The following is a 15,582-nucleotide window of genomic DNA, read 5'->3' on the forward strand; positions in this document are numbered from 1 at the left end:
TCTGGTTCTCAATGGTTTCAGGTTCTTTTTTGGACATGCTACTAAAAAGATGCGTCATTCGCAGGCGGAGTTTAGTAGTACTTTGGTTACAGCTGTCTTTTTTGGCCATGTCGTAGTCCGAGAGTACCGGGTTTGCTTCAATTGTTTTTAATACCTTCCGATCCGAACAACAATTGTACGTCCGGTTCATTTGTACGTTCACAAAAACGTTCATCACTTCATACACCGTCGATAAGCCACTTCCAGCGATTTTAGGATTTTAATATCTGACCATGTCGGGATTTTAATGTGGGTGTCCAAAATCATATTTTATCTCTCGGCTTCCATCCTACGCAACATTTCCAAAACAAAACGGATCAACGACTATTTTAAATGTCGAAGGATGCAGATTTTCCAAACATATTGCTGTTAAAAGACTTCAAATACGCCTACTACGACCGCTGCTATAAAATGAGCAATGATTCCGGATTCCAACAGAATCAAACCTTAGTCCCATGGCGGCGATATTTCTCTAGGTGTTTGCGAATGGACGTAATTTTTCAGTTAGGGTGACAATTTCTTTTAAGCTCCACTAGTAAAAAAAAATTATCACAGTTGTACACAAGTTTCATGTATCTTCTTTTAATCCTCGTTATTCTTAGCATATTATAGTATTAATATTTTATTTGAAATATATTAACTCTTCATCATTCGCGTTTAGTTAATCTTTTTTTTTCTTTGCATCATCTATTTTCCAATCAAAATAATCAAGTTCGTTGATTATCTGCAAAGTATTCCACTGTTTTTGTTCTGTTATCCTCAAATATTTTTGTATTCCAAAACGGCTTTTATTATTCCTCTTCTTCTTGTAATTCATCTGTGTGCATTTGTAACTACCCACAGTTGCAACGGGTTGTACGCATCCCTATCCGCATCTTCCCTCCACGCGTAGATTCATGTACATTACAACTACTCAACTAAGTTATTAATTTAATTATTTGTTAAATAAGATAAAATTTTCAAATATAATAAAAACATTTTTTTTTCAATTTGCAAATAATAATAGAACAGTTATTGAACAATGAGAAGGGAAAGTATTTCTACATAACAGTTGCTTGTGTTGGCCATGCGACTTTTGGTGACGAGTACAGTAGGTGCAAATGGAAGATTAAGCTTGATAGTGTTTCGAGAAAGTAGATCAACAGGAGGAATTTTTTTTCGAGAAATGGTCATTCATCTACCGTGTGCTACTCGCTCCGCACTCTTTTGCTACTCTGTGTTCAAAAAAGGGATGCCAAAGAGTGCTTTCGCAACGTGTGTGCTGTTCAAAGCTTCGGTTTTTTTTTCAAAATGCATTTTTGTTTGTATTAATGTATCACACACTTTCATCGGTGACGCTTTCGAATCGTGTTTGTTTGATCAAACTTATTTAAAACGTACTCTCAACTACACACAAAAAAGCGCTATTCTACAAAAAAAATGACGGGGGAAAACAGCGTTGATTCGGGGGAACAACTTTATACATTATCACCTATTTACAAAATAGTGTTTTGTTTCACAATAGTTGTTCGTTTCCGGGTGGCAATTTTGGCAAATCGTTTAATACACAGTAAAATTATATTTCAAGGTTCTAATTAAAAACAAGTTTTGAACAAAAGTTACTCGATCGAAAAGGACAATCGATTATTTACAATTATCAAAAAAGTTTTCACCGGGTTATAATACGAACTCGCTGGCTAAGGGATGAACTTTGTAGATATGTATTAAAAATTTGGGAAGACTTTTCTAGTTATTCGAATTGTAAATGGGAAGCTTCAACGTAACAGGATGAATTACAGATTGTTTGACTATGAATCGTACGTACTTCAAATAAAATGGAAACGATAAATTCAAGGATGTGAATATGTAACAAATAAATAGTACGGTTGGACACAAAAGCAGAGAAAACTGATGTTGAAAGGAATCACCATCCACATTCTCCTGGTCCTGGCATGAACAGTTCTAAAGGCACATCTTGTTCCTTCTAACATCACTCACTGCACGTCACTTGTGAACGCTTACTTCCGTTCACGCGCTCTTTTTTTCTTCGTTCCTAATGTTATTTTCGAGTGTTATCAAACTTTGTATCCTATGTGTTATCGGATCCATTCGATCGTTCTGTGTTAAACGGATCATATAATCTGCATATACACATTTAATATGAGAGATGTTATTTTGCTGATTCAATCTTATCATTTTCTTCTTCTTTTTCTTCCGGGTGAGTTGTTCGTTTTTTGCTATGAAAATTGATTTTCTTTGACTTTCTGCTATTAACAATGGGAGTTGCGCTTCTACTCGATCGCATCGGCCCGAACCGCGAAGCTGTGAATCGTTTGCTCGCTCTACAAGCCGACTTAGGTTTACAACGGCCGGGTAAAGTTGGCTGGGAACATGCCCTTATCGTTTGTGCCTTCCTTGATACCCATCAGCCAGCCTTCCTCCTTTGAATGTAGAAAAAAAAAATTAAACATGTATTAATGATTTACTGTCATATCCAAAGATGCACGAAGATAACGAACCTGATCCTCGGGATCCTCGTATTCGATCACGTTGACGATATCTCCGACATCGAAGCTCAGCTCATCGACATCCTCCCGGACGTATTTGTAGGTGGCCTTCACTCGGTACAGCACTCCCGGTGGCAAGTCAGTTGTGGTGGCACCTGTAAGTAACCGTATCGAAGAGAAATGTCAGTGGATTTCGAGATTTTTTCGAACGAACGAGTCTTCTATACATATACATCAACTGAAAGAAGGAGACTTTAGAATAACTTATTTAAAGCTTTCTTATTTCTTATATTTTTCCTTTGTGAGAATGATTCGTTAAAATTATTTGATGGTAAGTGTTAAAGGTTGAATGGTAAACGTTACTGATCTTTGGTTCCGAATTACTTCTTCTGCTAATAGGAGTACCGGTAAGTTTCTTGGTTTTTTTTAAATTAATGCTAATATTCGACAAAAATGGGTACAAATTTAATATTCAAAGTATTGCCCATCGCTAGTCACAACTTTTTCCCATCTTTCTGGCAATTCACGGATCCCTTTGCGGAAATAATCGGCCGGTTTGTCGGCTAACCACGAATCGATCCAAATTTTGACTACATAAAAATTGGAGAAGTGCTGGTCAACCAGGGCATGTTGCATCGATCGAAAAAGGTAGTAATCGGACGGAGCAATGTCTGGAGAATACGGCGGGTGGGATAGGACCTCCCATTTCAGCGTTTCCAAGTATGTTCTGTCCGGTTTCGCGACATGCGGCCGAGCATTATCGTACTGCAAAATAACTTTATCGTGTCTTTACTCGTATTGTGGCCGTTTATCCTTCAGTGCACGGCTCAAACGCATCAATTAACGTAGGTAGAGGTCCCCCGTAATGGCTTTAGCAGCTAAAAGTACACCACACCCAGCTGGTCCCACCAAATAGACAGCAAAACCTTCTGGCCGTGAATGGATTGTCGTAATGAACCCACTTTTCATCGCCAGTAACGATTCGAAGCAAAAAGCCCTTTCTTTTATGTTGTTCGCACGTGAAAAAACGGCTGTCAAAATTTCAGCCGAATCGGATTCGTAGTTTTGTTTTGACCATGTGTGGAAGCGAGCGAGTCCGCGGATTTTAGAAAAATGGAAAAAGAGCAATATCGGTCGGTGATTCGATTCTTGTTTTTGGAAGGGAAAACGCGCAGCGAAATCAAAGAGCGCTTGGATACTGTACACGGTGACTCTTCTTCTTCGATGGCGACCGTCAAAAAATGGTTAATCGAGTTTCAACTTGGTCGCACGTCGGTTTTTGATGAGCCACGCCTAGGAGCCCCGAAAACGTGTACCACGGAGGATAACGTGACAAAAATACATGATCTCGTATTGGCAGACTGCCGATTGAAGGTGCGCGAGATAGCTGAAACAGTAGGTATCTGAAAAGACCGCGTGGGTCATATCCTGCATGAAATTTTGAGCATGAGAAAGCAGTCGGCGCGATGGGTGCCGCGTTTGCTCACTCCGTACAACAAGCGCAACCGTGAGACAGTGGACTGCAGCTGGCGAACGTGCTCCGAAGAAGAGGAAGACTGTCCTATCGGCCGGAAAGGTGTTGTCCACCCGGAATTCACAAGGTGTGATCTACATCGACTACCTGGAGAAGCGCAAAACGGTCACAGGACTCTACTATGCCGAATTATTGGGCCGGTTCGACGCCGAATTGTAGAAAAAAACATTTGGCGAAGAAAAAAGTGCTTTTCCACCATGACAACACATCGGCTCACACCTCCGTCTTGGCCATGGCCAAATTGGTCGAATTGCACAACGAACTGCTGCCCCATCCACCTTATTCCCCAGATTTGGCCCCTTGCGACTTCCAAACTTGTTTCCAAACTTGAAAAAGTCACTCGCCGGGCAGAAATTTGAGTCGAATGAGGAGGTCATCGCCACCACGGAGGCCTAATTTGCAAACTTCGAGAAAACGTATTTTTCAGATGGATTAAATAAGTTGGAGCATCGCTGGGTCAAGTGTATCGAGCTAAAAGGAGACTTTGTTGAGAAATAATTCACCATTTTTCCAAAATTTTTGTTTTTTTTGTAGGCTAAGTTCCTATCGGACTGTTTTTGCATAAACCAGCGGAACTCAACCTTTTTTAATAGGGGCCACAAACTCGTGCTATTCATGATGTCGCGGGCCATAAAAAAAATACAGTCAACTCTCCCTAACTCGATACCCAAGCGACCATCGAGTTAGGGAGGTATCGAGTTATGGAGAGAATGCTTGTAAAATCAGTCAAAGGAGCCATGAAATTCATCGAGTTGGGGAAAATATCGAGATACAGAACATCGAGTAAGGGAGAGTTCACTATAAAAAGATACCACCCTTAAGACGACCTTATTGTTCATGTAGGACCACGAAATTATAACCGGCGAGAAACAAACATTACAGAAATTCAAGAATGAATCTCTTTAGGCGTCGAAAGTAACCGCTGCGGAACAAGTTTCCACCGAAAAACGCGGCTCTCACGGCTGAAAAATATTTTCTTTACATCCGGCTTGAAATGTGCTGTACTCTAACGAAATTTTAGCCCTGAAACAATGTTCAAATTAACGAAAATTAATTAATCGATCGGAAAAAAGTAACTTAGTCAAGTAGCGATCGAATGCCGGCGGCAATGAGGCTTTCCAAATGGGCTTTCTCAAGGTCGAGTATTTAATTTAGTTTTCCAAATTGGCGAATGAAAAAGTCTGAGAGACTGGGAAACCCTTTATAATTTAAAAAATCATCATCCTTACACCAATAAATCCACACACGCTCCTACATTCACAAAAACTGTTTTATTGCTTATTGTCGAAGCGCACTCAGCGAAAAATTTTGCACGTCCGTTCAACAAAACAGAAAAAAATAGAAACCAGAGCGAGCACAACATTTATTTTGCTTTCGCGGTCATCCGACCCATATTTATAGATTTTATAGATAGTTTCCAAAGAAGTTTTTGAGCTATGGAAAAAAGTTTTTGGGTCAGTAAGTCGCAAACATCACACATGCACGTTTTATCGTTCAAATGTAGTGATTTTCATATCACATCGTTCACCCGGCGAGGAGTTATTAATGCTCAAATACATGCACTTCAAACGTAACGCCCACGTTTTGCAAATTTCAAAGTTACACCCCAGTACAGATGCAAAAATGGAGGGGTGCAAAATTACAGAAACACTCGCCACTAGCAGTATGAAAACCGACGTCCTTATTGGCGAAAAACTCTAGCAATAGATTTTTACAATTTCTTATCACTCTGGAAATTGTGCAATGCGAGGAAAAGGCGGTAATCGCATGGTGCAAGGTCCGGACTATATGGAGGATGCATTAAACATCCCAATCAAGCTCTGGAATTGTGTGGCCTTGCGTTGCCCTGATGAAGCACAACAACTCTTCTGTTGGAAAATACTGGACGTTTCTGGTCAATCGCTAGCTTCGAACGGTCCAGGTGCTGACAGCAAAGATCATAATTTAGTGTATTGCACTAAAAAAAAAAAATATTTTTTTTTAAATTACAAATAAATTAAATTACACGTATTTTACTGTTGCAGTATCGACACCATAAACACCATTCAGAATTTCTGAGACCTGGCTCGCATTTTCGTATTTATAAAAGAAAAAGTGTAAGATATAGCGAATTTTCTCTTTGTCGACCTCCATTGTTAGCATCCTGTAACTCGCAACTGAACGGAACCAACCTAATTAGCAAAATTTATTTTAGTGCGAAATGTCACCTTTGCATTATTTAAATTGTATGATCCATATCACGCGAGATTTATTTGTTACTAAAGCCAGCAACCGAGAAAATAATGGATAACTTTTTTCCCAATTTAATAAGGCTTGTACTCTGCACCGTAAGAAAGCTAAAATGATCCTCAGAAGACTGTCTAATTCCAAGGATAATGGTAAAAAAACTAATCCGAAGACTCCTTCTCAGCCAATTCCTGGTTGCAGTAAGGATTATACGCCGTTACCCAGAAGAGAGAGAAACAAAAACGCTGCCCCTCGATCTTCTCATAGAAAATTCGCGTCCAATCGAGGATTGATAGCTTTTTCGGACATTGTGGACTTTATATTAAACACCCTCAATATTCAAGACCCCCTTAGAAGCCTTATTTCTGCCTTGCTTCCATCTCTGAAGTCTTATCTTAAGCAATTGACTGTTTCATGGCCCCTCCTTGCATAAATCATATCTTTCGATGGATAATTCACCTAACGTAGTAGGAGATATGATCAATGTGCTACAATGGAACTGCCGTAGTCTAGTGCCTAAACTAGACTCGTTCAAATTTCTACTTCAAAATTATGACTGTGATATATTCGCCCTTTCTGAAACATGGCTTTCTTCTGATACAGAACTCAACTTCCACGATTTTAATATTATTCGCCTGGATAGAAATGATTCTTATGGAGGAGTACTTTTGGGGATCAAAAAGTGCTACTCTTTCTATAAAATTCCTCTCCCAGCTCTATCAGACGTCGAAATTGTCGCGTGTCAAATAACGGCAAAGAATAAAGAACTTTGCATAGCTTCAGTATACGTTCCTCCAAATACTAACATTAGCCGTAGTCAACTTTGGAATCTAGTCTCGATTCTCTCATCCCCAGTTCTAATACTGAGTGACATGAACTCCCATGGTACTGGGTGGGGTGATCCTTATGATGACGCTAGAGCGGCTATTTTTTACGATTTATGTGACGATTTCAATTTAACTATCTTGAACACTGGTGAAGCGACACGAATTCCAAAACCTCCGGCTCGAGAAAGTCGACTCGACCTATCTTTTTGCTCAAGCTCGCTATCATTAGATTGTCAGTGGAAGGTCATCAATGATCCCCATGGTAGCGATCACTTGCCAATCAATATATCAATCAAGTGTAGCCCGCAATCCACTGAACCATCTCGAGTTCCATTTGATCTAACAAGGAACATCGACTGGCAAAAATTTGCAACGGCGGTAACAATTGGTGTCGAATCAATAGATATACTTCCACCATTGGAAGAATATCGATTTTTCGTAGATTTGATGTATAAAAGCTCATTGGAAGCACAAAGAAGAAAAGTTCCAAGTGCTCCGTTTAAAAGAAAACCAGCCACTCCTGGCTGGGACGACGAATGCACAAAATTGTATTTGAAAAAATCGGATGCTTTCAAAGCTTTTCGTAGACATGGAACATCCACACACTTCGAGGAATATTCGAAGCTTGAAATACAGCTGAAACAATTAATTAAAGCAAAAAAACGCGGTTACTGGCGCAATTTCATTGAAGGTCTTTCTCGTGAAACCTCAATACGTACCTTGTGGAGGGTAGCTCGCAACATGCGTAACCGCTCATCTACTAACGAGAGTGAGGAATACTCCAACCGATGGATATTCGATTTCGCTAAAAAGGTTTGTCCAGACTCAGTTCCAGCCCAACATATTCTTCGAGAAACGTCTCTAAGCGGTGGACCTCTGGACAGACCATTCTCAATGCTGGAATTTTCTATGGCTCTTCGATGAAAGAACAACTCTTCACCCGGAAGCGATATGATTAAATTCGTTCTTCTAAAAAATCTTCCCCATATCGCGAAAAGACGCATGCTAGACTTATTCAATACCCTACTAGAAAACAACATTGTGCCACCCGAATGGAGACAGGTCAAAGTGATAGCAATTCAAAAGCCTGGCAAACCAGCGTCTGACCATAACTCATACCGTCCGATTGCTATGCTCTCGTGCATTAGAAAATTGCTGGAGAAAATGATCCTTCGAAGACTCGATCAATGGATCGAGACAAATAATTTGCTATCAAGTACACAATTTGGGTTTCGTAAGAGCAAAGGAACAAACGATTGTCTAGCGTTGCTTTCTACGGATATTCAACTGGCCTTTGCGCACAAGGAGCAACTGGCTTCAGTATTCTTGGATATTAAGGGAGCTTTTGATTCGGTTTCCATAGAAATTCTGTCAGACAATCTGGACAGATGTGGACTTCCTGGAATTTTGAATAACTTCTTGTACAATTTGTTGTCAGAAAAGCGAATGAACTTTACCCTTGGACAACTGACAACTTCCAGAAATAGTTATATGGGTCTACCCCAAGGCTCATGTCTCAGCCCCCTTCTTTATAATTTTTATGTGAAAGATATTGACAGTTGTTTGGCAGAACAATGCACGCTAAGACAACTTGCAGATGATGGTGTGGTTTCCGTCAGAGGTTCCCATGCCGAAAACTTGCAAAGACCATTGCAAAATTCCCTAGGTAACTTGTCTTCCTGGGCAAGGAACTTAGGGATCGAATTCTCGCCGCAGAAAACAGAACTGGTAGTGTTTACTCGAAAGCGGTTCCCAGCCCAACTGCAACTCAAGCTTTTGAGCAGAAGCATTACCCAATCATTGACCTTCAAGTACCTTGGTGTCTGGTTTGATTCAAAATGCACTTGGAATACCCACATTACGTATTTGAAGCAAAAATGTCAAAAGAGGGTCAACTTTCTCCGTTCGATTTGCGGCACGTGGTGGGGAGCTCATCCGGGAGATCTCATAAAGCTTTATAAAACAACTATTCTATCTATTCTGGAGTATGGCTCTTTCTGCTTTCTCTCAGCAGCTAAAAGTCACCTTCTAAAATTGGAACGAATTCAATATCATTGTCTGCGTATAGCTCTCGGCTGTATGCACTCAACGCATAACATGAGTCTCGAGGTTCTGGCAGGAGTAACTCCTCTACAGAACCGATTCTGGGAACTTTCTCTCAGAATACTGGTGAAATGCGGTGTCACGAACACACTTGTGATTGAAAACTTTGAAAAAATTCTTCATCTAAATATACAATCTCGGTTTATGAGAATTTATTACCACTATATTTCGTCAGATATTTGTCTTCCATCGTTTACTCCAGATCGTGCTCACTTCATCATCAGCAGTTCCTCAATTGAATACGATCTGTCGATGAAACAAGCAATACTTGGGATTTCAGATCAGCTTCGACCAACTTTCATTCCCCGTATTTTTAACCGAAAGTACCAAAAAGTCAATTGCATGAAAAGATACTTCACTGATGGGTCTCGCCTCAATGGATCCACTGGCTTCGGTGTTTTCAATGAAAATTCGAGCGCCTTCCGTAAACTGCAGGAACCTTGTTCCGTTTATGTTGCTGAGCTGGCAGCAATCGACTTCGCATTGGGGATGATCTCCAACAAGCCTGCAGACCATTACTTCATTTTCTCGGATAGTCTCAGTTCGCTTGAGGCTCTCCAGTCGATGAAAACTAGTAGGCACCCATCTTATTTCCTCGCAAAAGTGAGGCAGCAGATGAGTGCACTGATCGAAAGATCTTATAAGTTAACCTTTGTATGGGTCCCCTCTCATTGCTCAATTCCTGGCAATGAGAAAGCGGACACTCTCGCAAAGGTGGGTGCCCAGGAAGGCGAATTGTTTGATAGACAGATTTCATACGATGAATTTTTCCAATTACTGCGTCAGAGTTCCCTCTTGAGTTGGCAAACCGATTGGGACACTGGAAGTCTTGGGCGGTGGTTATATTCAATTATTCCAAAGGTTTCTTCGAGAGCGTGGTTCAAAGGTTTGGACGTAAGTCGTGACTTCATTCGTGTAATGAGTAGACTTATGTCCAACCACTACTCGCTAGATGTGCATCTCCACAGAATAAATCTTGTTCAAAGCAACGTCTGTCGGTGTGGAAACGGTTACGATGACATCGATCACGCAGTTTGGCAATGTACGGATAATTACGCAGCCAGAGAGTACCTTTCTTTTGAATGCCCTTAGGGCCCAAAGAAGACAACCCTATGTTCCTGTTAGAGACGTGTTGGGAACTCGCGACATCTGCTATATGCAGTTGATCTATATGTTTGTGAAACGGACTAGCATAAGAATTTAATGCTTTTGTGTGTTTTTTTTTCTTTTTCGTTATTAGTTTGTTTGTCTTGTCCCCTCATCTCACCGTCGCCCCCCCTCGACAGATAGTCGAACACCAGATGCTATCCCTGGTCTTTATGCACAATGCTACAGTGCGTGCGGCAACTCTCGGTTGAGACAACGATACCTCATATCCATATCCCTAACCTGATCCATCCCACAAAAATTGTTGCCCCTCTAACCTCGAGTAAACCGCGAGTAATCGGTCGAAACCTACTAAACATAGATTTAAGTTGAAATTCTGTAAAAACAAATCATGAATTAGTGGCTCCGCAAAGCTCATGCGATTGAGCCTTACAAATAAATGAATTGGAAAAAAAAGGCTTGTACTCGAAAAAATGCACCATTTCTATCCGTATCCGTTAGGGTGCCAATGAATGTATGGGAAAAAGTCGACCCTAAATTTCAAAAAGTTACCCTATACAAAATGTTCACCTCCTCGAAAAAACACCCTATGCCGAATTTCAGCTCAATCGAACTTAAGGGAGAGTGGCGCAAAGCGGTCAAAGTTTGAGTTTTTTGAAAATCGAAATATCACCCTAGGGGGAAGTAAAGGAGATCGGGGTTTTCGAATTTTTTTTTATGTCAAATGTCTTAAAATTGCATGAAACGTCGTGTCATCACGAAAAAAAAAATTTTGTCAAAAATCGGCAATCTGGGATTTAGTTTTTTTTCGGAGTACGAAACGAAAAGTATGGTTTTGGGTGCCAATAAAAATGGTTATCTCGATTTTTCATTCGGAACTTGCTACTACGAAATGTTGATTTGCACGATAATATACCCTATGCAAAACATAAGCTCATTCTGACTTCATTTACTGGTGTCACAAACGTTAAAATTTGAGTTTTTTTTTGGAAATAGAAAAATCACCGAAAATCGACGTTTAAAACAAAAGATGCTAAATGTCTTGAAATTGCGTAACACGTCGAGATTTACAGTTATCTCACAAAATTTTTTTTTTGTGCAAGTCCCAGAATGCCGATTTCTATCAATCTTCAGAATGCAACTCGGTACTGATGCGCAACAAGATTTTTGTACCCAGTTGAGCTCCCACTCATTGTTTGGTGAATGAGCACGCTCCGAAACACAGATGAAATGTTAGGTTGTCAGCGCCGTTTTATCGCAGAGATTTGCGCCCAGTGTTAAGCTGAGTTTTACGCTGAAATTTGCACCGTGCTTGCGCCGTATTTCTATACTGCGCACTTGAATGTGGATTGCTCTCTCTGTTGAGATATTTTTCTTCACACAAGCGTATACGGTTCAATGGGGGCGCGCTGTTGTTTTTATGCTTTGCTTAGAACGAACGAAGACAAAGCGGGCGCTAGAATTTGATGTGTGTGTGTGTGTGTATAGAATGAGACGCGCATCACACAAGTGATAAGAAATGTTTAGAAATGTTTAGAGTTCTGCGCCGGGTACATTTTGCGCGGTAGTGCTTATGAATTTTGTGCTCTTCGCACCAAGATAGAATACGAGTTTTCTTTGAGCGCGCGCTGAAAATTAAACTCAAGCGCTGCGCTGCGTTTGTTTTCTGAAGACTGATTTCTACAAAAAAGTTTTTTCGAGATGACACTAGATCTCGACGTTTCATGCAGTTTAAAAACATTTGGCATCAAATTTTTTTTTTCGAAAACCCCGATTTCCCAAGGGGAGAGGGTGATTTTTCGATTTTCAAAAAACTCAAACTTTGACCGCTTTGCGCCACTCTCCGATAAGTCCGATTGAGCTGAAATTCGGCATAGGGTGTTTTCTCGAGGTGGTGAACATTTTTTATATGGTAACTTTTTGAAATTCGAGATGACCTTTTTCATTGGCACCCTAGTGTCCGTGTGTAAAAATTTATGATAATCTGGGCATAACTAGTTTGAAGCTTGTTTATTACATGTGCAACATTTCATAACAATCGGTTGGAAGTGGAAGTGGAAGAAAATCGAAGACAGCTGGCCCTGTTAAGGCCCGGAAGGTGTTGAATTATTTCAAGCGTAATCCGAACCTTTCGATTCGCGATGCGGCTCTTGGGGCAAAGTGTTCCACCTAGTTTGTTCAGCAAACCATGAAACGAGCTGGGCTTCGTGTATTCAAGGTCCAGAACGCACCGAACTGACGTGATCAACAAAACACGCCTTCATGCGGTCCCACTGAGGCGAGGCACTATTTTGGCCGGACCTGGCATCATACCATTACGCACAATCGACGTTGGATTGGTACAGAGATAATAACGTTGTTTTTGTACCAAAAACCGCCAACCCCCTACCCCAAATTCACCAGAGATTCGTCCGGTGGAAAGATTTTGGGCCAAAATGAAGGCCAAAGTTCGGAAAATCGTACAAGGTGTTTAAGAATGAGCTGAAGTTGAAGAAAGAACGGATGAAAGTGGCCAAAAAGGTCGGCTCCACCATTGCATAAAATTCAATGAGGAGTCTTAAGGGAAAGGTGTGGGCTTTTAGCGATGGAAAGGAAATTGAATAAAGTCATTATGCCGAAACATAACACATATGTATTAGTTCATTACCTTTCAAGAAAATGTGACGAAAAAAAATGTATTGCGAACACTTTTGTCTGGTGCGTTTTTTTCGAGTACAGGCTTTATATTCTCATAATTTCTGTAAATCTGCCATCCTTGAAATAAGATTATGGGTGAGATCAAATAATATCTCGCAACCTTATCATCGATGTTCATTCATTAAATTTTTAATGACGGAATTAAACTTCGTCTTCTCTTATTGTGAAGCGAAAATCATTATGAAGGTGCGATAAACACATTTTTGAAACAAGAATCATGAATTAAAAATTACTTTTTCGTCTCGAATGTGTAATTTTTCACATCTAGTAATGATTTTCTGTCAAAATAAAACGGTTTGAAACTGCGGGCATGCTAATCTGATGAGTATCTATCGCTCACTTTAAACTACAATAAATTTTGATGCCCCTATAACTCGAATCGATTCGGAATAGCTAAATAATATACTAAAGGAAGAGTAAGAATTATACAATTGCGAATCGAAGGGTTTTTCATGTAGACTATCATTACAGTTACAATTTTATTCTGATTAAATAAAAAATGAACAATCAGGAAAAATCAGAAAAATCAGGAAAAAATTAATGTTTGTCAGGATATCAGGTAACATGTCTAAGCGGCTGAGAAATCCTGAAAAATCGGGAAAGGTTGGCATCTCTGTTGTATAGTTTCCATGGTCCATCGTATTGAGGACCTTATGGAAAAACTCGAACTTCCTTATGGAAAAAAACTCGATGTATTGCGGCACTGTGTAGATGAAAAGGGCATTGTTCTGTATGCTCAAGCAGGAAGATAAAAGGCGGAAGACGCCAAACTAATTATGTTTGTGATACATGCGAAATCCAAGATTTCATGGTGGGGACTGTTTCGAAAGGTATCACACGAGAGGAATTATATCAAACATTTTTTTTAATATAAAAACAGCACATTGAAATACTGTTCGGATAGCTTCATATTTTGGACACTCTGTAATATTATCCCGAAACCCGTAAGTACTGATTCCCACATCCGAAAAAGAACTTGATCGCGGTAACAGTCTGAAAAAAGCCGACTACCAGTAAAACTCATTCTTCGTTTGATCCACAAAAGATTGTATTCGAAAAAATGCAACACTTTCTTTTGTGTATAACTTTTGATTGTATGGGTTAAAATTGATGAAATTTTGGCTAAAACTAATTTAGGGTGTAATGTTTACATGTGCGAAATTTTTCCACAATCTGTCAACTGGTTATCAAGATGACTCCCAAGCAAGAAGTGTAAGGCTGAGGACATAGTAAACGCGGTGCGGTGCGATGCGATGCGATGCAATACGGAGCGATGAATTGATTTTTTCTCAAAAAAGCTAGAAACCGAAAATCTAAATTGAAGGTACAGCAAATGAAACATTTTTTCAGTAGCATTTGCTAACTTTTTCTCTCAACAACTTTATTTTTGTTTTTGTTCGATTAGTTCAGTTGTGAAGATATTTACAGATAAATCGTCTGGCAACCATCACTTGCGTTCACTCGCGGCAAAATACTCCCCACACAGTTTCGCCGCATTGAAACCGCGTTTACTATGTCAGGTCCAGGCGGTTTGCATTTGATTTTCGCATTCGTGAACGAAAGAGCTTTCCCGTAAAGGAGATCGCGCCCGCGTCTCATCGCATTCACTATGTCCTCGGCCTAAGAAGTAATTCGACAAAAAATTATGGGCGTGGAAGAGGAGAATCCAGGAGGGTCCCACAAGTGGATCGCGAAACAGTTGGGAATCGACCATTCGACCGTGTCCCGTGTTGTAAAATCATTCAAGGAGACCCAGACGACTCAGCAGCGAACTGACAACGGAAGAGAAGCGAAGATAACCGACCCCGTGAAGGCAAGGAAGGCGAGGGATTATTTCAAGCGCAATCCAGATCTTCGACGTTTCAGGACTTGGCCAATAAGGTCAATTCTACTGTCGGTTCGTCCAGCAGACAATGAAGTGGGCCGGACTTCATGTCTTCAAGGTAACGAAGGCGCTTAACCGAACCGATAAACAGAATACGGTGGCCAAATCCCGCGCCAGGAAGCTGTACATTATAGCGGACGCCAAGCAGAAGTCCCGGCTGAGTGTTCCGGAAGAAGATCATCAAATTTGCCAAGAAGTACTTGGTGTGGCAGGCGATCTGTGAGTGCGGCAAATTCAGCAAGCCGTACATAACGACCGGCACCATCAACGGCCAAATATCTAAAGAAGAATGCCTCCAGAAGCGCCTACTGTCCTTCTCCAGTCCCGCGAAGGTAACTAAGCTATGTTTTGGTTAGATCAAGCATCGTGCCATTACACGAAACCGGTGATGTTGTTTTGTGCAGAACTTCGCCAAATAGAAAGATGGCACAACTGCAGGATTTGATGGATATCCTTTAGTCCAAGGTGCGAGCATTCAGCCCAAGAAAGGAGGTTGAATAAACCAAGTTTCGAGAATATCCGAGGTAAAATGAATTTTTGGTGATCATTTTTGTCTGTTGCATTTTTTTCGAGTACTTTATAACCTTTATCACCATAGCTGATCCCTTATTCTACTATTTACATGAACCCCTAACACAACAATGTGAATTATTTTCATTGCGGGGAACGCAAAGCTCT

At 40.5% G+C, this 15,582-nt stretch overlaps 1 protein-coding gene across 4 annotated transcripts in view; it reads right to left on the bottom strand.

The window, feature by feature from the left end:
• Positions 1 to 585: 585 nt before the first annotated feature.
• LOC129764941 (amphiphysin) overlaps positions 586 to 15,582 on the bottom strand; it is a 155,040-nt gene continuing 140,043 nt past the window's right edge. For all 4 annotated transcript variants that reach the window (XM_055764612.1, XM_055764614.1, XM_055764613.1 and 1 more), the window contains 2 exons: positions 2,538 to 2,680; positions 586 to 2,459 (listed from right to left, as the gene is read on the bottom strand). In XM_055764612.1, coding sequence (XP_055620587.1) covers positions 2,379 to 2,459; positions 2,538 to 2,680 — 224 coding nt within the window. In that variant the 3' untranslated portion in view covers positions 586 to 2,378. The remainder of the gene's footprint in view (positions 2,460 to 2,537; positions 2,681 to 15,582) is intronic.

The sequence above is a fragment of the Toxorhynchites rutilus genome, chromosome 2 (genome assembly GCF_029784135.1).
Source record: "Toxorhynchites rutilus septentrionalis strain SRP chromosome 2, ASM2978413v1, whole genome shotgun sequence".
NCBI lineage: Eukaryota > Metazoa > Arthropoda > Insecta > Diptera > Culicidae > Toxorhynchites > Toxorhynchites rutilus.